The 25,347-nt window shown below is 49.6% G+C and overlaps 2 protein-coding genes across 3 annotated transcripts in view; both read right to left on the bottom strand.

The window, feature by feature from the left end:
• Positions 1 to 14,757, bottom strand: part of AP1G1 (adaptor related protein complex 1 subunit gamma 1) — a 65,101-nt gene extending 50,344 nt beyond the window's left edge. Inside the window, exon 1 of one of the 2 annotated variants that reach the window (XM_040329566.1) lies at positions 14,609 to 14,757. In XM_040329566.1, the coding sequence (XP_040185500.1) occupies positions 14,609 to 14,641 (33 nt within the window). In that variant the 5' untranslated portion in view covers positions 14,642 to 14,757. The remainder of the gene's footprint in view (positions 1 to 14,608) is intronic. The other variant, XM_040329567.1, reaches the window with a different exon arrangement.
• A 10,247-nt stretch (positions 14,758 to 25,004) lies between these two features.
• LOC120917936 (IST1 homolog) overlaps positions 25,005 to 25,347 on the bottom strand; it is a 34,105-nt gene continuing 33,762 nt past the window's right edge. The window contains exon 10 of the mRNA XM_040329565.1: positions 25,005 to 25,201. Coding sequence (XP_040185499.1) covers positions 25,011 to 25,201 — 191 coding nt within the window. The 3' untranslated portion in view covers positions 25,005 to 25,010. The remainder of the gene's footprint in view (positions 25,202 to 25,347) is intronic.

Below are 25,347 nucleotides of genomic sequence, written 5' to 3'. Positions count from 1 at the left end.
AGGGGGGAGAGCACGCTGACTAACCAACCCCCAGCCAGAACGGTTCGGGGCAAGCTTACTGAGGAGGAACAGGAAGTGAAAAATTCAGACAAAGAAAAAAAAGAAACATTTAGAAGGGAAATGGAAGGAAAAAGTAAGTGAACCTTTACAACCCCTTTAATACACTTTCCATTCATCCCCCTTTAGGTGACGGAGGTTTTACCCCGGGGAGTTGTTCTATCGGGGAGGATGCCGTCTGCAGTGATATCCCGATCGATACAAATTATATATAAATGATACAATATAGAACAGTAAGAATATAATAAATATAATGAACATTAGATCTCTGTTCTCTACACAAAGTTTCCTTTGAATTGGTTTCTCCATCCACAGCGGATATCTAACTTTGGCTGAGATGATGAAACGTTCGCATTGCATGATGGGAAATCCTAAACCCGACATCGTTACATCACCGCTGAGAAAATGTGACAACAGACAAAAAGTTCAGCTTCTGTCCCCGACACTCCGACACCTGAAGATCTCAGAAAGCAATCGGCTTTTTTCCTACAAGACCCCTTTCACGCTGGAGGCGTTTTTCATGCGCTTTAGCGGTAAAAAAAAAAAAAAAAAAGAAGCCTCACCTGCAATCCCGACGGTTTTCACACTGAGGCGCTTTAAGAGCGGTGACTACATCGCTCCTAATGCGCCCCTTCCCATTGAAATCAATGGGATGCTCCTGCAAAGCGCCTTGGCAGCGGCCTTTTGTGGGCGCTTTTAACCCTTTATTCGACCACTAGTGGGGTTAAAACCCTGCTAGTGGTTGAAAAAGGGTTAAAAGCGCCCCGCTAGTAGGGCTGGAAAAAAAAAAACAATTTTGAATCGAGTTGCGAGGACAAATCGAAGCCTTGCCTTAAAAACCCTGCCCGCAGCTCTCCGTGATCCTGGGAAAAGGCCGTGAGCGCCGTCCGGCATTGCGGCGAGCAGGATTTTAAGGCGAGGCTTCGATTTGCCCTCGCAACTCGATTCAAAATAGTTTTTTTTTTCAGCCCTACTAGCGATTTTGAATCGAGTTGCGAGGACAAATCGAAGCCTCGCTTAAAAAAATCCTGCCAGCAGCTCGCCGCGATGCCGGACGGCGCTCGCGGCCTTTTCCCAGGATCACGGCGCGCTGCGGGCAGGGTTTTTTTAGGCGAAGCCGCGGCTTCTGCCTAGTCTGCGGCCTTTTCCCAGGATCGCGGCAGACTAGGCCGAGGTCACGGCCTTGACTAAAAACGTAGGACCGGCGCGGTGTCCATGGAGGATTTAAAAAAAAAAAAAAAAATTGATTCACGATACGAACCAAGCTCTACCCTCCAGTCCCGCAGTCATCGGAACCATGAGGCTGGGATAGGAACGCCCAGTCCCGGAGTCATCGGAACCATGAGGCTGGGATAGGAACGCCCAGTCCCGGAGTCATCGGAACCCTGAGGCAGGGATAGGAACGCCCAGTCCCGGAGTCATCGGAAACATGAGGCTGGGATAGGAACGCCCAGTCCCGGAGTCATCGGAACCATGAGGCTGGGATAGGAACGTCCAGTCCCAGAGTCATCGGAACCCTGAGGCAGGGATAGGAACGCCCAGTCCCACAGTCATCGGAACCATGAGGCTGGGATAGGAACGCCCAGTCCCGGAGTCATCGGAACCATGAGGCTGGGATAGGAACGTCCAGTCCCAGAGTCATCGGAACCCTGAGGCAGGGATAGGAACGCCCAGTCCCACAGTCATCGGAACCCTGAGGCAGGGATAGGAACGCCCAGTCCCACAGTCATCGGAACCCTGAGGCAGGGATAGGAACGCCCAGTCCCGGAGTCATCGGAACCCTGAGGCAGGGATAGGAACGCCCAGTCCCGGAGTCATCGGAACCCTGAGGCAGGGATAGGAACGCCCAGTCCCGGAGTCATCGGAACCCTGAGGCAGGGATAGGAACGCCCAGTCCCGGGGTCATCGGAACCCTGAGGCAGGGATAGGAACGCCCAGTCCCGGGGTCATCGGAACCCTGAGGCAGGGATAGGAACGCCCAGTCCCGGGGTCATCGGAACCCTGAGGCAGGGATAGGAACGCCCAGTCCCGCAGTCATCGGAACGCGGAAGCCCTGGACCAAATCAGAATATAAAAAGGTAAGTACGGAGAAAAAAATAAATAAAAATGACCTGCCGAAAGTAAATGCCCTTAGTATGCTGGCTGTAATGTAAAAAAAACATTTTTAGGGTGAACCTCCACTTTAAGTCTGAAGGACAGTAAACTGGCCCTTTGTTTAGAAAGTTTGGAGACTTTGGGGTCTCAAACTGGTAGCCCTCCAGCTGCTGCGGAACTACAAGTCCCATCATGCCTCTGCCTGAGGGAGTCATGCTTGTAACTGTCAGCCTTGCAATGCCTCATATGACTTGTAGCTTTGCAACAGCTGCAGGGCCGCCAGTTTGAGACCCCTGCTCTAGAGACAGGGCTCATTTATTTAGGATATAGAAACTTAGGTGCTTTTTTTATTTACTACTACAACTACTACTCCTCCCGTTTCCCCTGTCGGCGAACGCACTGGGTTTCTCCTATACTAGCCGGTCACCTTTACCCAACATGTCATCTGTATGGTTATTACAGCCCTACCTCTTCCCTGCCCGATTGCCTGTATGATGCATGGAAATCTGTCATCTTTATTAGTACTATTGCCACATACACAATGAGCAATACCCCCCCCCCCCCCCCCATATAGAATGTAAGAAAGAAAACCTCCTACTCTTCTGACTGCAATATACAATGAAAGGGAAGCTCAAGTAACGTAGAAGGGCCGGTTCTCATCACATGCAGACTGGTGAGATTTTATTCTGCATTTAAAGGAGAAGTACAGGGAAAGATTGTTTGGCTCAGTGCTCCAGATAAAGGGGGGGGGGGGGAGCAGACAGCGGTGACTGAGTCCTGAGAACCGAGCGATCAGTGACGATTGATCGCTCGGTTCTCAGTCTAAAGCCTCGTACACAGGATCGGATTTTCCGACAACAAATGTGTGATGAAGGGTTTTGTCGGATAATCCGACCGCCTGTATGCTCCATCGGACAAAATAAAAACCGCAGAGGTGATCAAATACCACCAAAAGAAAGCTCTATTTGTGGGGGGGGGGGAAAAAGGACGTCAATTTTGTTTGGGAGCCACGTCACACAATTGTCAGTTAAAGCGGCGCAGTGCGGAATCGCAAGAAGGGGCAAGGTCCTTAACCTGCATATTGGTCCGGGTCTTAAGTGGTTAATGAGCAAAATAAGTATTTGATCCCCTATCAATCAGCAAGATTTCTGGCTCCCAGGTGTCACTCTCCCTCAGTCTGGGGCTCCATGGAGGATCTCACCTTGTGGAGGTTCAATGATCATAAAAACGGTGAGGAATCCGCCCAGAACTATACGGGAGGATCTTGTCACTGATCTCAGCCGGGACCAGAGTCACCAAGAAAACAAAATCGGTAACACACTACACCGGGCCTTTAGCTTCAGCCGTACCCGAGGAACTGCAAGGATCTCCCTGCTTCCAAGCCTGGCAATTTCTGGAGTTTGGTGATGTCGCATTTCTCCTTATTGGAGAAGAAGCCATAACTGAAAACCTGCAATGCAAGGATCCCCCTGCTTTCAAGCCTGGCAATTTCTGGGGTTCGTGATGTCACATTTCTCCTTAATGAAGAAAGCCGTACCTGAGGACCTGCAGTGCAAGGAACTCTCTGCTTCCAAGCCTGGCAATATCTGGGGTTTGGGGATGTCACATTTCTCCTTACTGGAGAAAAAGCCGTAACTGAAGACCTGCAGTGCAAGGATCCCCCCCGCTTCCAAGCCTGGCAATTTCTGAGGTTTGGTGATGTCACATTTCTCCTTACTGGAGAAGAAGCCGTAACTGAAGACCTGCAGTGCAAGGATCTCCCTGCTTCCAAGCCTGGCAATTTCTGGGGTTTTGATGCCATTGTTCTCCTTACTGGAGAAGAAGCCGTAACTGAAAACCTGCAGTGCAAGGATCTCCCTGCTTCCAAGCCTGGCAATTTCTGGGGTTCGGTGATGTCACATTTCTCCTTTTTTTTGGGCACAGCTTCCACATTTCAGGAACCGTTCCAGGAATGCGACTCACTAGGTAGTGAAAGGCGAATCAGAATAACCTCCCTGGGGCCGGCACTATTATAAACCTCGACCGCTTTCTTCCTTCAAGAGGTTTTCCCTTTTTAAATACTCAGATCGAGTTAGCTGATAACAGACCACTGTTTAAACCAAAAATAATCACGTGGTTCGGTGTGTGTAGTAAATATAATACATTGAAGGTGGATTCTTATCAGCACTGCGCCAGTATACGGAACACACAAACTTCTTCCCCGGGCTTATGGTTTTTGTGAAATTATCCCCCTTACCTATATATGATGTCATGGCAGAACGGGGGACCGAGTTATAAAAGGTGAAGCAAAAAGGTGAGCAATCTGTCTCTCCGTTTCCCCAGAAGAATGAAACTTGATTGGTAGCTGCAAGCAACCATGTTCCAACTCGATCCTCCTTTTCTGGGGTCCCCTAACGGCGCTCCTAATCCCCTCTTCATTGGATGTCCCCCACGGAGACCCGCTTTCCCTGGGGACACCTGTACAAGCCCGCTCCCGACCCCTGCTTCCATTGACACAGACAGCAGGACTTGGCTCCGCCCCCCCCCCAGTGTCACTGAATTTGATTGACAGCAGCGGCAGCCAATGGCTCCGACTGCTATCAATCTATCCAATGAGGACCCAAGACAGCAAAAAAATAATAATAAAAAGGTCAGCAGCTACAAATATTGTACAAATCCTGTAGCTGCTGACTTTAATATAAGGACACTTACCTGTCCTGGAATCCCACGGTGTCGGCACCCCAAGCTGACCCGCCCATCGACTCCGGGTGGAGGCGCCGGCATCCTTACTAAGGGAAACAGGAAGTGGAGCCTTGTGGCTTCACCGTCTGTTACTTATTGTGCAAGGGGGGAGTCTGCGTTTTCTGAATGGCCCCGCTGTCTTCTGTGTCTCCCGAGAAGGCAGCGTGGGGGGGTGGGGCCAAAAGTTTCGTAGATCGCAGCACAACAATGCGGTAATCTTACATGACAGTGGGAGCAGATACCTGGTTTTGACAGGTAAAGGTGTAAAAAAATGTGGCAGTAGAGGTGCGGGGGCGAACAAGCGGAGACGCCACACACCTCTTGGGGGGCGGAGACGCCACACACTTTTGGGTAAGAGGATATAAAAAAAGAAAACCACACAAGGGTGGCGGGTGCAAATCTTCGGTAAAGTATAAGTAGAGGCAAAACTTTATTTTTTAGTCTTGGACAGAGTGGAGGGGATTAGAACCCCTGTCAGTGTCCATGATAAGGTGTTTCCTTCTCCATTTGTTCTGTTTATCATCGACAGTGAAAAAAAAAAATCCCACATTCTGGGTTGTATCCCCGGAGCAGTAATAGAATGGAAAGCTTCCAATGGTGACCTGGAGGGGGGGGGGGGGGGGGTTACCAAGGGATTCCCTTCATTTGCAGGCACTTCCTCTCACTTCCTGTTTGGCTATGGGACAGGAAGTAAAGAGAAATCTCTTCAAAGGGACAAATCTGAGAGAGGTTATAATTCTCCCTTATTTTATCCCTAAAATATATATATATATATATATATATATTTTATGGTTCCACATTAATCCCTGCCTATCAATGAGAAGCAGAGTTGTCCTCAGTTGACCACCAAATGACACATCAGGTCCCTCAGCCAGGGAAGGTCATCTGAAGGAGGTCACACAGCAAGCTGACCACACATCGGATTTAAAGCGGAGCCACACTCGCCTTAAGTCCAGCGACCTCTGCGTCCTCGAGCGCCCCACCCAGCCGCTGACATCTTTGACCAGTCAGCTTCTAGGCCCCGATCACCAGCCGCTGTCATTGGCTGGGCAGAGATGACGTCACATGCATGGGGAGCTCAGTCAGATTCGGCAATGCCGAATTTCTACAGAGGGCTGCGAGGGCAACAGGCCCCCCCCCCCCCATGGACAACCCACCCAGAAGTGGTCTTCTGATTATAGTGCGGATGAGAAAAGGTTAAACAGCTTAAGCTCTGACTCAGGGGGATGTATCAGACCTCTGCAGAGAGATCACTGCTTCTGCAGGCTGAGTAGAAAAGTCTGTCCCTCGCCATCATGCTGTAGATCGGGGGGTTCTTCAAACGGCGGCCCTTTACCTTTATCCGACCTTCGGGGCACAATTTTCATCCACAGATGCCAACAATGAGGCATGATCCCGCCTCCGCCCCCCCCCCATGAAGGGGCAGAATTCCTCCCAATGACACCAACAATGGGGCATGATCCTGTCCCGCGCCAATGAAGGGGCAGAGTTACTCCCAATGACACCAACAATGGGGCATTGTTTATTGCCACCAACATCGGGCCCCCTTCTACTCCCAAAGCCCACAGTTCACCCCCCTTAAAGGGTTTCTAAAGGTACAATGTTTTTTCCCTAAATATCTTCCTTTACCTCAGTACAGTCCTCCTTCACTTACCTCATCCTTCCATTTTGCTTTTAAATGTCCTTATTTTCCTGTTCTTCTGTCTGTAACTCCACACAGTAATGCAAGGCTTTCTCTCTGGTGTGGAGAAAGCCTCTTGAGGGGGGAGAGGGCGAGCAGGAGGGTCAGGACACTCTCTACTTTGCAGATAGAGAAAGGAGCTGTGTGCTAGTGGGCGTCCTGACTCTCCTGTAGTCCAAGGGAGAGGGGCGAGCACGACACTCCACACCAGGGAGAAAGCCTCGCATTACTGTGTGGAGTTACAGACAGAAGAACAGGAAGTGAGGATTTCTCAGAAGAAATAAGGACATTTAAAAGCAAAATGGAAGGATGAGGTAAGTGGAGGAGGACTGCACTAAGGGAAAGGAAGCTATTTAGGGACATTTTTTTACCTTTACATCCCCTTTAAGTCTGAAGGACAGTAAACCGGCCCTCTTGTTTAGAAAGTTTGGAGACCCCTGCTGTAGAGAAGTACCCTTGCTCTGTGTGGAAGCAGCGGTCTCTCTGCAGAGGCCGACATGCCCCTTGTTGAGTTAGAGTTCTGCAATCAGCAGAGAGAACAGGCCTGCTGATTGAAGATCCCTTCTGACTCTGTAGGATACTGGACCTCAGTAGAGAGACCACTGCTTTCACACAGAGAGAGAGAGCTGGGGTCCTTCTCTTCAGCATGCTGGCAAAGGGCGGGCTTTTCTAAACAGGCTGTGGCTGCTTTCTACTCACGCCGGACGAGACTAAGGCTGCGCTCACGCCGGACGAGACTAAGGCTGCGCTCACGCCGGACGAGACTAAGGCTGCGCTCACGCCGGACGAGACTAAGGCTGCGCTCACGCCGGACGAGACTAAGGCTGCGCTCACGCCGGACGAGACTAAGGCTGCGCTCACGCCGGACGAGACTAAGGCTGCGCTCACGCCGGACGAGACTAAGGCTGCGCTCACGCCGGACGAGACTAAGGCTGCGCTCACGCCGGACGAGACTAAGGCTGCGCTCACGCCGGACGAGACTAAGGCTGCGCTCACGCCGGACGTTTTTTGGGCTTTGGCGTTTTTTGTTATATTAGACAATAGAGAAAACTATTATCTGTTGCAAAGTATCTCATCTTTTTTAGCTTTTCCATTGGCTTTTCTTTATTATTATTCTTCTTCATTTATCAGAATGTTTTTTCCATCAGGGTGCGAGTTTCGGGCTAGGAGGAGGAGGGGTTATTTTATTTTTTATTATTATTATTATACAAATAATAATAAATACACAAATAAAAAAATAATAAATACTAAGTAACGATAAATAATTAACTCCTAAGGTGATTTTTATCTCCTAAAAGGGGCCACACACGCTGGTGAGGGACGAACGGGGCCCCTCGCTCTTCAGAAACGGGCCACACAACATGGTGAGGGGTGAACTGGCCCCTCACTGTTCAAGAACGGGGCCACACACACACACTTGTGAGGAACAGGCCACACGCGCTGGTGAAGTGTGAATGGGGCCCTCACTGTTCAGGAACGGGGCCACACGCGCTGGTGAGGGGTGAATGAGGCCCTCGCTCTTCAGGAAGGGGGCCACACATGATATGGGTGAATGGGGCCCTCGCTCCTCAGGAACCGGGCCACACATGATATGGGTGAATGGGGCCCTCGCTCTTCAGGAACGGGGCCACACACGATAGTGAGGGGTGAACGGGGCCCTCGCTCTTCAGGAACGGGCCACACACGATGATGAGGGACGAATGGGGCCCTCGCTCTTCAGGAACGGGGCCACACACAGCGGTGAGGGGTGAACGGGGCCACACACGATAGTGAGGGGTGAACGGGCCCTTGCTCTTCAGGAACGGGGCCACACACAGTGGTGAGGGGTGAACAGGCCCCCGGGGGCCCAAACAATGTGAAGAGAAGACAGAAGAGGGCCCTGTTGTCACCCATGAAGGAACGGTGACCCCAGCGGGACACAAATAACGACTTCCGAGGAAAGTCACCCCAAGGAGCGCCACCAACGAGGGCCCCGCGGGGGATGGGGGGGCCTCAACTACTGTCCCTCAAAGCCACCATTTGCAAATCACCAGGGGCCCCAATCTGTCCCCCAGCTGTAGACTCAATGACAGGAGGAGTCCAGCACTGAGGGGCCACAGCCCGGATCTCAGGGGCCCCTCTGACAACTCTGAGGGTGTCAGTAACCCGCCCCTCCCCCAATGACACCCCCTCCCCCTCTGTCACACACCCTTCCCCCCCTCCAGCCCGCTGTCACTCTCACCGCCCGGTGCAGCTGCTCCTTCCTCGGCTCCGGGACACCCAAAATGGCGGCTGACGGGCCGCAGCACCGCGGCTGTGCGGAAGAATCCGGCCGAGGCCTGAGCGCGGACCGCCGCGGAGGAGACGGGAGGTGTCCGGGGGTCCAACGGGGCCGGTGTGAGTCCAAAGGGCCGCCGCTGTGGGAGGGAGGAAGAACGGGCTCTACGTCACCAGCTCCGGGGGAGGGAAGGGGGGGGGGGACCGGAACTTTTTCTCAGCGGCGGAAGGATACCAGTGAGGCGGCCGAGGGCAGCCAGTGATGACGTCAGCTCAGTGCCCCGTCACTGCCAGACCCGGAAGCGAGGAGAGGGCGGTGCCCGGGGAGTGGGCGCTGTCATGGAGCACGTGACGCCGGCACCTGAGGGCGGAGATGGATGACGTGAGCGAGCTGTCAGTGAGAGGCTCCGCCCCCTCCTCCAGGTGTCACAGCTGCTTGTAGGGAGGAGGAGATCCCATTCCCTGAGCTGAACCCAAATCCCTTCCGGACCCAACCAATCCTGACATTCCCCTCCTACGTCATAATAATCAATAATAATAATTCATCAATTCTTTCTTTTTATAGATAGAAAATTACTTAGGACTCCCAAACATTATATATATATTTAGCAGAGACCCTAGAGAATAAAATGTTGGTCATTGCAATTTAAAAAAAATATATAATTTAATGAATAAAAAAAAAAAACAATGGGCTGGATTCAGGTAGATTTGCGCTTTTTTTTTTACGGAGGCGCAGGGCAAATTTACTGCGCTGCCCTTGATTCATGGAGCAGTAGCTCCGTAAATTGCGTGGGCGCGCCGGCAAAATGCCCGGCGTAAGCGTGCGCAATTTAAATGATCCCGTAGGGGGCGGGAATCATTTAAATTAGGCGCGTTCCCGCGCCGATCGTAGAGCGCATGCTCCGTCGGGAAACTTTCCCGACGTGCATTGCGGCAAATGACGTCGCAAGGACGTCATTTGCTTCAAAGTGAACGTGAATGGCGTCCAGCGCCATTCACAAATCACTTAAGCAAACTACGTAAATTTGAAATTTCGCGACGCGGGAACGACGGGAATACGTAACATTGGCTGACCCTGCTAATAGCAGGGGCAGCCTTACGCGAAAACCGCCGTACGGAAACAACGTAAACTGCGTACGCAGGGCTCTCGTAACGTTGTGAATCGGCGTTAGTATGCAATTTGCATACTATACGCTGAGCACAACGGGAACGCCACCTAGCGGCCATCGCAAGAATGCAGCCTAAGATATGCGGGCATAAGAGCCTTATGCCGCGCAGATCTTAGGCTGCAGTCAGCGTAACGAGGTTCCTGAATCAGGAGCATTCGTTACGCCGGGGCAAGTAAGCAATTGCGCTGCGTAACCTATGGTTACACAGGCGACAATTGCTTCTTGAATCCAGCCCATAATATATATAAAAAAATTTTTTTTTTTTTGCAGAGACCCTAGAGAATTAAATGGCGACTGTTGCAATATTTTATGTCACACGGTATTTGCGCATCAATTTTTCAAACACGATTTTTTGGGAGAAAAAAAAAAACTTTCATTCATAAAAAAAAAAAAAAAAAAAAACAACAGTACTTAAAAAAAATTCAAACTTGTTGTTTACAAGTTAAAATAATTTTTTTTTTGCTAGAAAATTACCCAAAATTTTTATATACATAAATATTTATTTAGCAGAGACACTAGAGAATAAAATGGCGGTTGTTGCAACTTTATATGTCGCACAGTATTTGCTCGGTAATTTTTCAAACACGATTTTTTTTGGGGGAAAAAAAAACACTTTCATTCATTAAAAAAAAAAGAAATCACTAAAGTTATCCCGATTTATTTGTATAATGTGAAAGATGATGTTGTTGGGGTAGATTCAGGAAAGAATTACGCCGGCGTATCCATAGATACGCCGCGCAATTCCAAAGCTGCGCCGGCGTATCTACTTTCTGTATTCAGAAAGCTAGATACGCCGACATTAGCCTAAGATCCGAATGGCATAAGTCTCTTACGCCGTTGTATCTTAGGGTGCATTCTCACGCTGGCCGCTAGGTGGCGCTTCCGTTGTTGTCGGCGTAGAATATGCAAATGACCTAGATACGCCAATTCACAAACGTACGTGCGCCCGGCGCAATTTATTTACGTCGTTTGCGATAAGGCTTTTTCGGCGTAACGTTGTTCCTGCTATTAGGAGGCGCAGCCAATGTTAAGTATGGACGTCGTTCCCGCGTCGAAATTTGAATTTTTTACGTCGTTTGCGTAAGTCGTTCGCGAATAGGGCTGTGCGTAAGTTACGTTCGCGTCTAAAGCATTGGCGATTTGCGGCATAATTTGGAGCATGCGCACTGGGGTTCTTTCACGGACGGCGCATGCGCCGTTCGTAAGAAACGTCAAATACGTGGGGTCACGATTAGTTAGCATAGAACACGCCCCCAACCAGCCTCTTTTGAATTAGGTGGGCTTACGCCGCCCGATATACGCTACGCCGCCGTAACTAAAGGCGTAACTTCTTTGTGAATACAGTACTCGCCTTTCTAAGTTACGGCGGCGTAGAGTTTCTGAGATACGCTACGCCCGCCAAAAGGTAGGCGCATGTATGTGGATCTGGCCCATTTTATCTACATATATATATTTATTTAGCAGAGACCCTAGAGAATAAAATGGCGATTGTTGCAACCTTTTACGTCACACTGTATTTGCGCGGCAATTTTTCCAACACGATTTTTTTGGGGAAAAAAAACACTTTCATTCATTAAAAAAAAAAAGAAATCACTAAAGTTATCCCGATTTATTTGTATAATGTGAAAGATGATGTCACGCCGAGTAAATAGATACCCAACACGTAACGCTTTTCAATTGCGCCCGCTCGTGGAATGGCGACAAACTTATGTACTTAAAAATCTCCATAGGCGACGCTTTAACCGCTTAAGGACCGGGCCTATTTTTCAAACTTGTTGCTTACAAGTTAAAATCTGTTATATATTTTTTTTTGTTTTTTAGCAGAGACCCTAGAGAATAAAATGGCGGTTGTTGCAACTTTTTATGTCGCACGGTATTTACGCGGCAATTTCTCAAACACGATTTTTTGGGGGGAAAAAAAACACTTTCATGAATAAAAAAATAAAAAAATCACTAAAGTCAGCGGGATTTATTTGTATAATGTGAAAGATGATGTTGTTGGGGTAGATTCAGGAAAGAATTACGCCGGCGTATCCATAGATACGCTGCGTAATTCCAAAGTTGCGCCGGAGTATCTACTTTCTGTATTCAGAAAGCTAGATACGCCAACATTAGCCTAAGATCCGACTGGCATAAGTCTCTTACACCGTCGTATCTTAGGGTGCATTCTCACGCTGGCCGCTAGGGGCGCTTCCGTTGTTGTCGGCGTAGAATATGCAAATTACCTAGATACGCCAATTCACAAACGTACGTACGCCCGGCATGCGCCGTCCTTACAAAACGTCAATCACGTCAGGTCATCCATTATTTACATAAAACACGCCCCCCTTCCACATTTGAATTACGCGGCCCATTAAACCACCTCCTGCCCGCCGTATAGGCAAATGATGGTGACGGGGCGGCTCCTTTGTTCTGGGACAGCATCATTTAATGGTTGGCGCGCTGTGTCCCCGACGCGTCCCCAATCGAGGTAGAGAGCCGATCACCCATGTGATCAGCTGTGTCCAATCACTGTGTCCAATCACAGCTGACCACACGTAAACAAGGAAATGCCGGTTATTGGCTTTCTTCTCCTGACACTGAAATCATGAGAGGAGAGGAGAGCCGATCTGCTGCATTTCCTCACAGGGGGCACCTGTACTGATAATCAGTGCCCAGCAGTGCTGCCATTCAGTGCCCAGCAGTGTTGCCATTCAGTGCCCAGCAGTGCTGCCATTCAGTGACCAGCAGTGCTGCCATTCAGTGACCAGCAGTGTTACCATTCAGTGCCCAGCAGTGCTGCTATTCAGTGCCCAGCAGTGCTGCCATTCAGTGCCCAGCAGTGTTGCCATTCAGTGCCCAGCAGTGTTACCATTCAGTGCCCAGCAGTGCTGCCATTCAGTGACCAGCAGTGTTACCATTCAGTGCCCAGCAGTGCTGCTATTCAGTGCCCAGCAGTGTTGCCATTCAGTGCCCAGCAGTGCTGCTATTCAGTGCCCAGCAGTGTTGCCATTCAGTGCCCAGCAGTGCTGCCATTCAGTGCCCAGCAGTGTTGCCATTCAGTGCCCAGCAGTGCTGCCATTCAGTGCCCAGCAGTGTTGCCATTCAGTGCCCAGCAGTGTTGCCATTCAGTGCCCAGCAGTGTTGCCATTCAGTGCCCAGCAGTGTTGCCATTCAGTGCCCAGCAGTGTTGCTGGGCACTGTGGCCGTACTGTAAATTTACTATTGAGGTGTATCCAGGGCTGGTTCAAGGATTTTTGACACCCTAGGCGAAATCTAATTTTGCCGCCCTCCTGGCTCCACCCCTGACTCCACCCCATTTGCCCCGCCCATGTATACCCCACCTTTTTAATAAAGAGCCCATCAAATGCAGCCTGATCAGCGCCCATCAATGTACCAGTAACCATCAATGCAGCCTCACCAGCGCCGATCAATGTAGCCTTACCAGCACCCGTTAATGCAGCCTACCAGTGCCCATCAATGCAGCTTTACCAGCGCGCCACCCATTAATGCAGCCTCACCAGCACCCATCAATGCAGCCTGATCAGTGGCCATCAATACAGCCTCACCAGTACCCATTAATGCAGCCTGACCAGCGCCCATCAGCGTAGCCTTACCAGCACCCTTTAATGCAGCCTACCAGTGCCCATCAATGCAGCCTTACCAGTGCCCATTAATGCAGCCTACCAGTGTCCATCAATGCAGCCTACTACCAGCGCCTATCAATGCAGCCTACCAGTGCCCATCAATGCAGCCTCACCAGCGCCCACCAATGCAGCCGTACCAGTGCCCATTAATGCAGCCTCACCAGTGCCCATTATTGCAGACTATGTGCAAAGGAAGGAAAATATGGACAGCCGCACTCCAAATTCTTAAAAAGACGTGCCCTTTATTGGTTGAAGGAAAAATGCACTACAAGTGCCAGCATGCAGTGGGAAAAACATCTGACGCGTTTCGCATTGGATATCATAGCATTAATGCAGCCTACCAGCGCCCACCAATGTAGCCTTACCAGCGCCCATCAATGCAGCCTCACCAGCGCCTATCAATGCAGCCTACCAATTCCCATAAATACAACCTACAAGTGCCCATCAATGCAGCCTTACCAGTGCCCATCAATGAATGTTTGCTTGCTTCCATTCATTCGGGAGTCGGGACACAGACACAGTCCTCCTCCTCTGTGCCTCTGACACTATGTGCGGACGGAGCGGCGGCTGCTGGCTGATGCTGAGACTTAGTCGCTTGCTGCAGAGAGAAGAGAGCAGGAACACCGGTGGTCCGGGCGCCCCTAGGCAGTAGTGAGCCCTAGGCGGCTGCCTAGTTTGCCTATTGGTTGCACCGGCCCTCATTGTATCTAAGCCCCAAATAAAGGTAACATATTGCAGCTCAGCAGACCTCAGGGGGTCCCTATCCACGCTGCAGCGCCGGGGGCGTCATCACGCGCACTATTGCAAATTGCGGCGGCGGCCATTACATTTTGCACCCCAACAAGCGAAGGCGACGCGTCTGGTCACGTCCAATCTCTGTCAGGTTTCGAGTTTTAATGCATCCGTGCGCCGTAAACCTGCGTTCACCCACCTGCATGAACACATCGCGGCAAAACGGCGAACCCTCCCCCCCCCCCCAAGCGTAAAAAAAAAAATGGCGGTACCTTCAGAATCTGATCCATAATAATCTGCTCCATCTTCCCTTTTCCACGCGCTCCGCGCTCCGCGCTTCTTCCTTCATGCGGCCCAAGCAGCCGTGTCACCCAGACGCAAATTTAAACTTTTACACTCAAAAGTCAACAGCTAAGCCTTCATCACCGTTCTTAGCCCCTCCCCCCGCGACCTGTGACGTGGGCGGGGAGAAGTGACACTTGGATGTCACAGGAAGGACCTGCCCTGCCCCCAATGCGGGGATAGTGGACCTCCGACTCCGGCACAATACCGTCCTGCTTCTGGGAAACGGAAAAAAAGAAAGAAAAAAGTTTTGCCTGCAGTTTGTATTTCACCGTTGTCTTCAGTTTTGTGTTCCAGGCTCCGCCCCCACCCCCCCCCCCCCCCCCCCCCCCCCCCACGCCTGCAGCAAAGAACAGAAATATCTCAGGTGACATTTCCAGCGATAGGAGTGGCGTGTCACAGGTCAGCCGACGCAAGCCGATCACGCCGGTCGTTATACTCCGTGGATTCTTCTGCTCCGCTGTCATGTAAAAAAAAATAAAAATTGTGAAGCAGTTAACCACTTAAGGACCGGACCAATATGCTGCTAAATGACCCAAGGGCTTTTTACGATTCGGCGCTGCGTCGCTTTAACAGACAATTGCGCGGTCGTGCGACGCGGCTCCCAAACAAAATCGACGTCCTTTTTTCCCCCACAAATAGAGCTTTCTTTTGGTGGTATTTGATCACCTCTGCGGTTTTTATTTTTTGCGCTATAAACAAAAATAGAGCGACGATTTAGAAAAAAATGCAATATTTTTTACTTTTTGCTGTAATAAATATCCCCCAAAAACATATATACATTTTTTTTTTTTCCCTCAGTTTAGGCCGATACGTATTCTTCTACCTATTTTTGGTAAAAAAAAATCGCAATAAGCGTTTATCGATTGGTTTGCGCAAAATTTATAGCGTTTACAAAATAGGAGATAGTTTTATTATTTTTATTTTTTACTACTAATGGCGGCGATCAGCGATTTTTTTCGTGACTGCGACATTATGGCGGACACTTCGGAGAATTTTGACACATTTTTGGGACCATTGTCATTTTCACAGCAAGAAATTAATTTAAATTGCATTGGGCCAGATTCAGGTACAGCTGCGCACTTCTTACGGAGGCACAGCGTCCCGTTTTTGCCCTGCGCCCCCGCAAATTATCACGAAGCAGTAGCCACGTAATTTGCGTGGGCACTCCTCAAAAATGCCCGGCATAAGGGCACGTAATTTAAATGATCCCGTAGGGGGCGTGGATCATTTAAATTAGGCGCGTTCCCGCGCCGAACGTAGTGCGCATGCTCCGTCGGGAAACTTTCCTGACGTGCATTGCGGCAAATGACGTCGCAAGGACGTCATTTGCTTCAAAGTAAACGTAAATGGCGTCCAGCGCCATTCACGATTCACTTACGCAAACGGCGTAAAATTTAAACTTTGCGACGCGGGAACGACGGGTATACGTAGCATTGGCTGCCCCTGCTAATAGCAGGAGCAGCCTTACGCGAAACCCGACGAACGGAAACAACATAAACTGCGTACGCAGGGCTCGCGTAGGGTAGTGAATCGGCGTTAGTATGCAATTTGCATAATATACGCTGACCACTACGGGAACGCCCCCTAGCGGCCATCGTAAGAATGCAGCCTACGATATGACTGGCATAAGAGCCTTATGCTAGTCATATCTTAGGCTGCAGTCGGCGTAACGAGGTTCCTGAATCAGGAGCATTCGAAACGCCGGCGCAAGTAAGCAATTGCGCTGCGTAACTATGGTTACGCAGACGCAATTGCTCTCTGAATCTACCCCATTGTTTATTGTGAAAATGACAGTTGCCGTTTGGGAGTTAACCACTAGGGGGCGCTGTAGGAGTTAGGGTTCACCTAGTGTGTGTTTACAACTGTAGAGGGGTGTGGCTGTAGGAATGACGTCATCGATCGAGTCTCCCTATAAAAGGGATCACTCGATCGATGACGCCGCCACAGTGAAGCACGGGGAAGCCGCGTTTACATACGGCTCTCCCCGTTCTTCAGCTCCGGGGACCGATCGCGACGGAGCGGCTATAAACGAATAGCCGCGCCCTCGTCCCGGATCGCTCCTGAAGCCACGGGAACCGCCGCATGTACGGGGGAGGGGGTCCCGATCGGACCCCCGACCCATGTCTAGGCAGGGACGTACAGGTACGCCAATGTGCCTGCCCGTGCCATTCTGCCGACGTATATGTACATGCGGCGGTCCGGAAGTGGCTTAAAACCAATTTTATTTTTTTTCGATTATACATTTTTGTCTTTGATCATTTTTTCGCATTTTTTGACAGGTGGACGCGACGCGCACATCAGGTATTTATAACGTCACGTAGCCTTAGCTGCATTCTATATATACGTCGGCCTTGCATTCTTTTCTCTTTATTTGTATTCAGTTGGGTAAAGTGCGGAGGAACCCCGAGGCTGCGTTCGCACCTACGCCGATTGATTTTTGGCGTTAATTGCATTTTTTTTTTCTGGCGGTTTATTTAAAGCCGAGTTCCACCCGCATTTTTCACTCCTTACCTCGCGGCACTAATGTGCATCCTTAAAGGGGATGTGAAAGTTCCTTTTTTATTGTCATACTTACCTCCACTGTGCAGCTCGTGGAGTGACCCCGATCCTCCTCTTCCGGGGTCCCTCGGCGGCTCTCGCGGCTCCTCCCCGCATCAGATGACCCCCTTGGAGAAGAGCTCTCCCGAGGGGGCTACCTTGCGGGCACATTCCTGAGTCATACACTCGACGTCCCATTGAGGAGATTTCCCTTCACTTCCTGTCTCATAGCAAAACAGGAAATGAGGGGAAATCCTTAAAAAAATGAAAGCGGTTGTATATTTTTTTTTTTTTTTTTTTTTACTTTTACCTACAGGTAAGACTATAATAAGGCTTACCTGTAGGTAAAAAAAATGTTGACTCCTCCTCTGACCCACTGTTGGCTCCTCCTCTGACCTGCTGTTGGCTCCTCCTCTGATCTGCTGTTGGCTCCTCCACTGTCCCGCAGTGGCTCCTCCTCTGACCCGCTGTTGGCTCCTCCTCTGACCTGCTGTTGGCTCCTCCTCTGTCCTGCAGTGGCTCCTCCTCTGACCCGCTGTTGGCTCCTTCTCTGACCTGCTGTTGGCTCCTCCTCTGACCTGCTGTTGGCTCCTCCTCTGACCCGCAGTGGCTCCTTCTCTCACCCGCTGTTGGCTCCTCCTCTGACCCGCTGTTGGCTCCTCCTCTGATCTGCTGTTGGCTCCTCCTCTGTCCCACAGTGGCTCCTCCTCTGACCCGCTGTTGGCTCCTCCTCCGACCTGCTGTTGGCTCCTCCTCTGTCCCGCAGTGGCTCCTCCTCTGACCCGCTGTTGGCTCCTCCTCTGACCTGCTGTTGGCTCCTCCTCTGTCCCGCACTGGCTCCTCCTCCAACCTGCTGTTAGCTCCTTCTCTGTCCTGCAGTGACTCCTGCTCTGACCCGCTGTTGGCTCCTCCTCTGACCCGCTGTTGGCTCCTCCTCTGACCCGCTGTTGGCTCCTCCTCTGACCTGCTGTTGGCTCCTCCTCTGTCCTGCAGTGGCTCCTCCTCTGACCTGCTGTTGGCTCCTCCTTTGACCTACTTTGCGATTTAGGAGATATTCCCCTCGTAATGAGCCTCTGACTGCATGGGCGCATGCGCACAGGGGATTCTCGGCTATAGGCCCGGCAGACGCTGCACCTTGCCGGAAAGAAGTCAGCGCGCATGCATGGGAGTGACGACATTGCGGCTCCAGCCACTCACAGCGCTGGAGCCGCGATACCCGGAAAACACACTGAGGCAACATGTCGGCAACATGTCGGCATGGACCAGGTGAGTTACCGATGCCTCGTTCTAAGGTAAGTATTTCATAATGCGGCGAATACTAGCTCATTATGCCTTTTTCCTTACAGGTGACAAAAAAATTATGTTTTTGTTGGACTATACAACTGCTTTAAGTGAAGTCTTTGGACACCCCCCCCCCCCCCCCCCCAGGTCACCAGAACTAGTGTCCTCCTCATTGGAAGATTTCCCCTCTATTACTTTTCTGGGGACAACCCAGTAAGGGTGGAGTAATGCCCCGTACACACGACTCACCAAACTCACATCGGAGGAAAAGAGAACATGTTCTCTATGTAAACTCCGATGGAATTACTCTGATGGGCATACACACGGTCAGTCAGTCTTTTTCCATCGGAAATTCCGATCGGGTGTACGGGGCATAAGGGAGGGTTAGACCCCCTGTGAGGTTTATGTTTGCCATCTTTTTGGGTAGAGTTGGTTTCTAAAATAGAAATGATCCTCAAACACCCCTTATAATTAGGAAAGGTCCCTCCCTTCTGTACTATGACACGCGTCTCTCCAACCCATAATCTTCCCTGACAGCTCCTTCATTTATGTCCTTATTTCATCCGATCTCCGAATACCTTACAGCACACGCGGCTTTATATCTAATCAATCATTTCATTAATTACCCACAAGCAGGGCGGAGTCATTTACTTTCAACGTTTATTTTTATTTCTACAATTACAAGTATGGGGAATAATAAAGACAATGGGAAGCTAAAGGTAAGTTACATCCTCCAGGCAAAGAGAATTCACTTACTGTGGACACTTCACACGCGAATTTCAGATTGTAGGACCGATCGTTCTGCAGACATTACGCTCCAATCACACCTGGCGTTTCTGGAATTGATTGACAGCAGCGGGGGCCAATAGCTGCACTTCTATCGATCTATCCAACAAAGTGGATTTCATTTAAATCGCTAGTAAAAAGAATCGATCTAAATCAGAATTTTTAAAGAGCAACTGTCATCTCTGTGCCTCAGCAGCTCCCCCTCTGTCCCGGTGTTGACTCCTCCTCTGACCTGCTGTTGGCTCCTCCTCTGTCCTGCTGTTGGCTCCTCTTCTGACCTGCTGTTGGCTTCTCCTCTGACCTGCTGTTGGCTCCTCCTTTGTCCCGCAGTGGCACCTCCTCTGACCTGCTGTTGGCTCCTCCTCTGACCTGCTGTTGGCTCCTCCTCTGTCCCACAGTGGCCCCTCCTCTGACCCACTGGTGGCTCCTCCTCTGACCCGCAGTGGCTCCTCCTCTGACCTGGTGTTGGTTCCTCCTCTGACCCACAGTGGCTCCTCCTCTGACCTGCTCTGACCTGCTGTTGGCTCCTCCTCTGACCTGCTGTTGGCCCCTCCTCTGTCCTGCAGTGGCTCCTTCTCTGACCCGCTGTTGGCTCCTCCTCTGTCCCACAGTGGCTCCACGTCTTTCCTACAGTGGCTCTTTTCCTTTGACCTGCTGTTGGCTCTTCCTCTGACCCACTGTTGGCTCCTCCTCTGTCCCACAGTGGCTTCTCCTCTGACCTGCTGTTGGCTCCTCCTCTAAACTGCTGTTGGCTCCTGCTCTGTCCTGCAGTGGCTCCTCCTCTGACCCGCTTTGACCTGCTGGTGGCTCCTCCTCTGACCTGCTGTTGCCTTCTCCTCTGACTTGCTGTTGGCTCCTCCTCTGACCCGCCGTTGGCTTCTCCTCTGTCCTGCAGTGGCTCCTCCTCTAACACGCTGTTAGATCCTCCTCTGACCTGCTGTTGACTCCTCCTGTGACCTGCTGTTGGTTCCTCCGCTGACCCGCTGTTGGCTCCTCCTTTGTCCCGCAGTGGCTTCTCCTCTGACCCGCTATGACCTGCTGGCGGCTCCTCCTTTGACCTGCTATTGGCTCCTCCTCTGACCTGCTGTTGGCTCCTCCTCTGTCCTGCAGTGACTCCTCCTCTAAACTTATGTTAGCTCCTCCTCTGTCCTGCTGTTGGCTCCTCCTCTGTCCCACTGCTGGCCCCTCCTCTGTCCCGCAGAGGCTCCTCCTCTGACCCGCTGTCGACTCACCGACAGTCTTATTCACTTGAATGGGACGACAGCTGGTGATGCAGCAGTGACACAACAATGTGAGGGACGTGGCAGCAGGTAAGTGGACACCCACTAACAGGCGCTGCTATGATGGATATGAAATGACAGGTGCTCTTTAAATGTAAGGACTTATTCTTGCTGGTAGTCAGAATCTTTAAAGGGGAGGTTCACCCTAAAAACGACTTTCTAGTATTACAATGGCCCCCCACATTACAATACAATTATGCCTATTATGTTTTTTTTTGTGCTGTACATACCTTGGTACAGCGAATTCACCCGTGGCTTCCGGGTTGCGAGTCCCGCGGGAGTGGGCGTTCCTAACATGCTTTTGATTGACGTGATGACCAAAAACTAGCTCCCCCCGTCGCGTAAGCTGCGTCACGATTGGCGAAAGGAGCCGAACGGCGGTCCGCAGGCGCAGTATAGCGATGACTCGCCGTTCGGCTCCTTACGCTCATCTGATTCCCCCTCCCCCCTTCGATGCCACAATTGGCACCTTACAGGGGGGAGGGGGGACAGGATACCTGTCTATGACAGGTATCCTTTCCCACTTCTGGGAGCCTCAGCCGCGGATATTGACGTCATGGCTGGGGCTCCCTCTTCCTCCCTCCCCTGGCCGCGGGGGCCAGTAGGAGTGCAGCGTGGTGTGTTTTTTTTCACTGGGTCCTATGAGGCTGCATGACCCCTGACCCTCTATCTGGACAGTGCTGATTTGCCCTGTGCTGATCACATGCATCCTCCCCCCCCCCAAAAAAAAGAAAAACTCTCTAGCAATACACACCAAACTGAGCATGTGCAGAGTGCCCCCCAAGGCTCTGTACTATCAGCAGATATATTGGGGACAGCGGAAGAAGGGGAGGATCAGAAAAGACAGGATCAAACAGCCTTTTTACACAATGCAGAGGATTAACCCCTTAGGTTCCCCAGGGAGTACAACAAGCATGCTTTTACTGCATATACAGACTGATTTTACTGTTGTGGGTTTAGTAACACTTAAGCCCAGACTTTGCAAAGTGCAAACACTTTTTTTTAATTTTTATTAAAATAACAAACAGGTGATATTACATTTTTTGACACTATGTACAGAGATTCTGTGCTGAGGGAAACTGTTACAATACAATCTTGCTTTATTTTATACAGTATATCGATGACATACGCAGTTCTGGGTTGTAAAGATTTTGACACTATGTACAAACAGATACTGTAACAATACACACAATATTTATATTCTCTATTAAATAAAAAGATTACAATTTGTACATTTACTTTAACATAAATTTAGAGCAAATTCTGCATTTGTATATTGTTTTTTATTTTTTTATATTTATGCATTGAGATTTGTAGGTTGGCCACTAGAGGGCGCAACCATTCAGGCTGCAATCACACCTTCCATCCTAAAGAGCACCTGTCAAAAATGTTTTCCAAATTTTCTTGTTAAACAAAAAAAAAAAAAAAGTTTTCCAAACAAACGTACCTTCAAAATAGGAGCGGGAAAAAGTATCTTATCTGCTGCCCGTGCTGCCATACACCAGTGTTTAGTAGAAATTGCCCCCCCCCCCCCCCAAAGACACTTCAGGGGTATCGATCTCCTGGGTCCCCTCTAACGTTCGCTGGCTTCTCCTACTGCCCTCTGCATGCATACAATATTGACGTTGGAGGTCAGAGGGAGGAACCAATGAGAGCGGCGGGGGTCCCAGGAGAGGGACACCCCCGGGAGTGTCGCTTGGTAGAAGATTTCTACTAAACAAGAGGCACGCTACCGTGTTTCCCCGAAAATAAGCCCGGGTCTTATATTAATTATGCCAACAAAAGACACAGTAGGGCTTATTTTCAGGGTAGGTCTTACCATGTAATGTGCTGTCTTCTCTCCCCCTTCAGACTGTCAGGAATCCCCAGTGTGAACTGAGTTAAAATGCTTGTAAAATCCTATAATCCACTCTATTACAGTAGTATATAATGTACAATGTGTGCGTTTCTGTAATATAATTGTGCCAAATACATTTGTTATAGTGCCGCTCTGCACTTCCGTTACCCGCCGCAGCTCTCTTCCCCGCAATTATATTACAGAAACACACACATTGTACATTATAAACTACTGTAATATAGTGGATTATAGGATTTTACAAGCATTTTTAACTAGGGCTTATTTTCGGGGTAGGGCTTATATTGCAGCCTTCCTGGAAAATAGCGCTAGGTCTTATTTTCAGGGAAGGTCTTATTTTTGGGGAAACAGGGTAACAGTAAGGGAAGCCAGAAAGGCGAGTATTCCCTCACTTATTTAGCAGGTACATCTTCATGGAAAACTTTTTTCATGACAGGGCCACTTTAACAGCATTTGAGATAAGATATGGACTGCACAGGGAGTGCATTGTTTTCAGAGAGTCAGCTGACTCATAGATTTGCATGGTGAGGAAAGAGCAGTAAAGCACAGCCATTGTGTGGTGCTGCAAAGTAGTAAGCAGAGACTGCACATGTAATGAGACAATACAGTATATCATTACAAACCATCACACAAACCAAAGTTTATAAAACATATACATCACAAAAAAAAAATGATATACATTTGCTTTTATTGAACAGCTCTGGGGCCATCCTAAAATGTATTAAATAAAATTCTGAGATTAACAGTCAGAATTCTGAGATTAAAAGTCAGAATTCAGATTTTTAACCTCTGGATTTTGTTCAATACATTTTAAAGTGGCTCCTCCATACCCCCTAACTAGTGTGCAGAGCTATGCCTATTATAAAAAAATAATAATAACATTTATAAAAAAAAAAAAATCTGAGATTAAAAGTCAGAATTCTCATTTTTAATCTCTGAATCATGTTCATTCAATTTTAGGATGTCCACGGGGCTCCGCTGTACCCTTTAATGAGTGTACAGGGCTATGCCTATTATAGAAAAAAAAAATCTTAAACAAAATTCCGACATTAAAAATGAGAATTCTAAGATTTAAAGTCAGAGTTCTGGGCCCAGATTCACAAAGGACTTACGACGGCGTATCTCCAGATACGCCGTCATAAGTCTGAATGTGAGGCGTCGTATCTCGGCGCCTGATTCAAAGAATCAGATACGCCAGAATTTGTCTAAGATACGACTGACGTAAGTCTCTTACGCCGTCGTATCTTAGGTGCATATTTACGCTGGCCGCTAGGTGGCGCTTCCGTTGATTTCCGCGTTGAATATGCAAATGAGCTAGATACGCCGATTCACGAACGTACTTGCGCCCGGCGTATTAAAATACGCTGTTTACGTAAGGCGTCCGACCGGCGTAACTTTACCCCTCATAAAGCAGGGGTAAGTCATGTTAGGTATGGACGTCGGAAACGTCGGAACAGCGTCGTATTTTACGTTGTTTGCGTAAGTCGTCCGTGAATGGGGATGGGCGTAGGTTACATTCACGTCAACTAAACATTGAGCAAGTTCTTTGTGAATACGGCACTCGCCTCTCTAAGTTACGGCGGCATAGCGTATCTAGGATACGCTACGCCCGCACAAAGATACGCCCTCCTACGTGAATCTGGGCCCTGGAACTGTGTTTCCCAGAAGACAGCGCTAGGGGGGGGGGGGCGTGACTGTCTTTCCCCGGAAGTGGGTGCAAAGACCTGTAATATACAGGTATCTGCACCCCCCTCCCGTCTGAAAGGTGCCAAATGTAACACCGGAGGAGGGGAGGGTTCCCGAAAAGCGGAGGTTCACTTTTTGTGTGGAACTCCGCTTTAATGACATCCCAGTCTTAAACCCCATACACACTATAAAGGCCCCATCAGTGCCGCCTATGAGTGCCCAACAGTGCCGCCTATGAGTGCCCATTATTCCCCCTTTGAGTGCCCATCAGTGCCGCCTATCAGTGCCCATCATCATTACCCATCAGTGCCACCTCATTGGTGCCCATCGGTGCCGCCTTATCAGTGCCCATCAGTGCAGCCATATCAGTGCCCATCATTGAAGAAGAAAACTTACTTATTTACAAAAAAAATCACAGAAACAAAGAAAAACTTTTATTTTTCTACATTTTCGGTCTTTTTTTATTTGTTGTGCAAAAAATAAAAACCGCCCTGGGGTGATCAAATACCAACCAAAAGAAATCTCTATTTGTGGGAACAAAATGATAAAAATGTAGTTTGGGTACAGTGTAGGTTGACCGCGCAATTGGCATTCAAATTGCGACAGCGTTGAAAATTGGCCTGGGCAGGAAATGGGTGTAAGTGCCCCCCCCCCCGGTATTGAAGTGGTTAAGATATAAGAAACCAGAAAGCGTCCCTCTGTCGCCAGGCCTCGGTCTGCTTTGACTTTTCCTGGCAATGATCCTATCATTCAATGCAGAAGAAAAGGCGATGAGCGTTTCTGGCGCACAGACGGCATAAATCCCCGAAGATTGATTGGACAGGAAAAGTTCCAGGCGGCAGACACTTGGAGAAAATTGAATTGTTCTTCATCTTCATGAAAAGAAAAACAGCGGAAGACGTTTTATTTTTTATTTAGCGCATCCAAACGTTTAGACAGGTCCTCAAAGTCTATATCCTCGTAGGGGGAGGGGTCCGTTCTGGGGGTCTGCACGGGGCTGATGGGGACAGACGGGAGCTTGGGTAGCGGCAGGCCGTCGTAGCCGTCGGGGACATTGTTTGGGCCCAGTGTTGTCCTTGGTTTCGCTGCAGGCCCTACAAATTAGAAGACATGGCAATGGTTATTACACGAAGGGCTACAGGAAATCCACATTCTTATTCAAGAACTTCTAAGATCCAACCCCTCATATCCTGAAGGAATCTTCTAACCACTTGCCGCCCGCCAATGACAGATTGACGTC

This window comes from Rana temporaria, chromosome 11 (genome assembly GCF_905171775.1).
Source record: "Rana temporaria chromosome 11, aRanTem1.1, whole genome shotgun sequence".
Classification (NCBI taxonomy): Eukaryota; Metazoa; Chordata; class Amphibia; order Anura; family Ranidae; genus Rana; species Rana temporaria.
The sequence above is the reverse complement of the archived record's forward strand: the minus strand, read 5'-3'. Positions and strand labels throughout refer to the sequence as shown.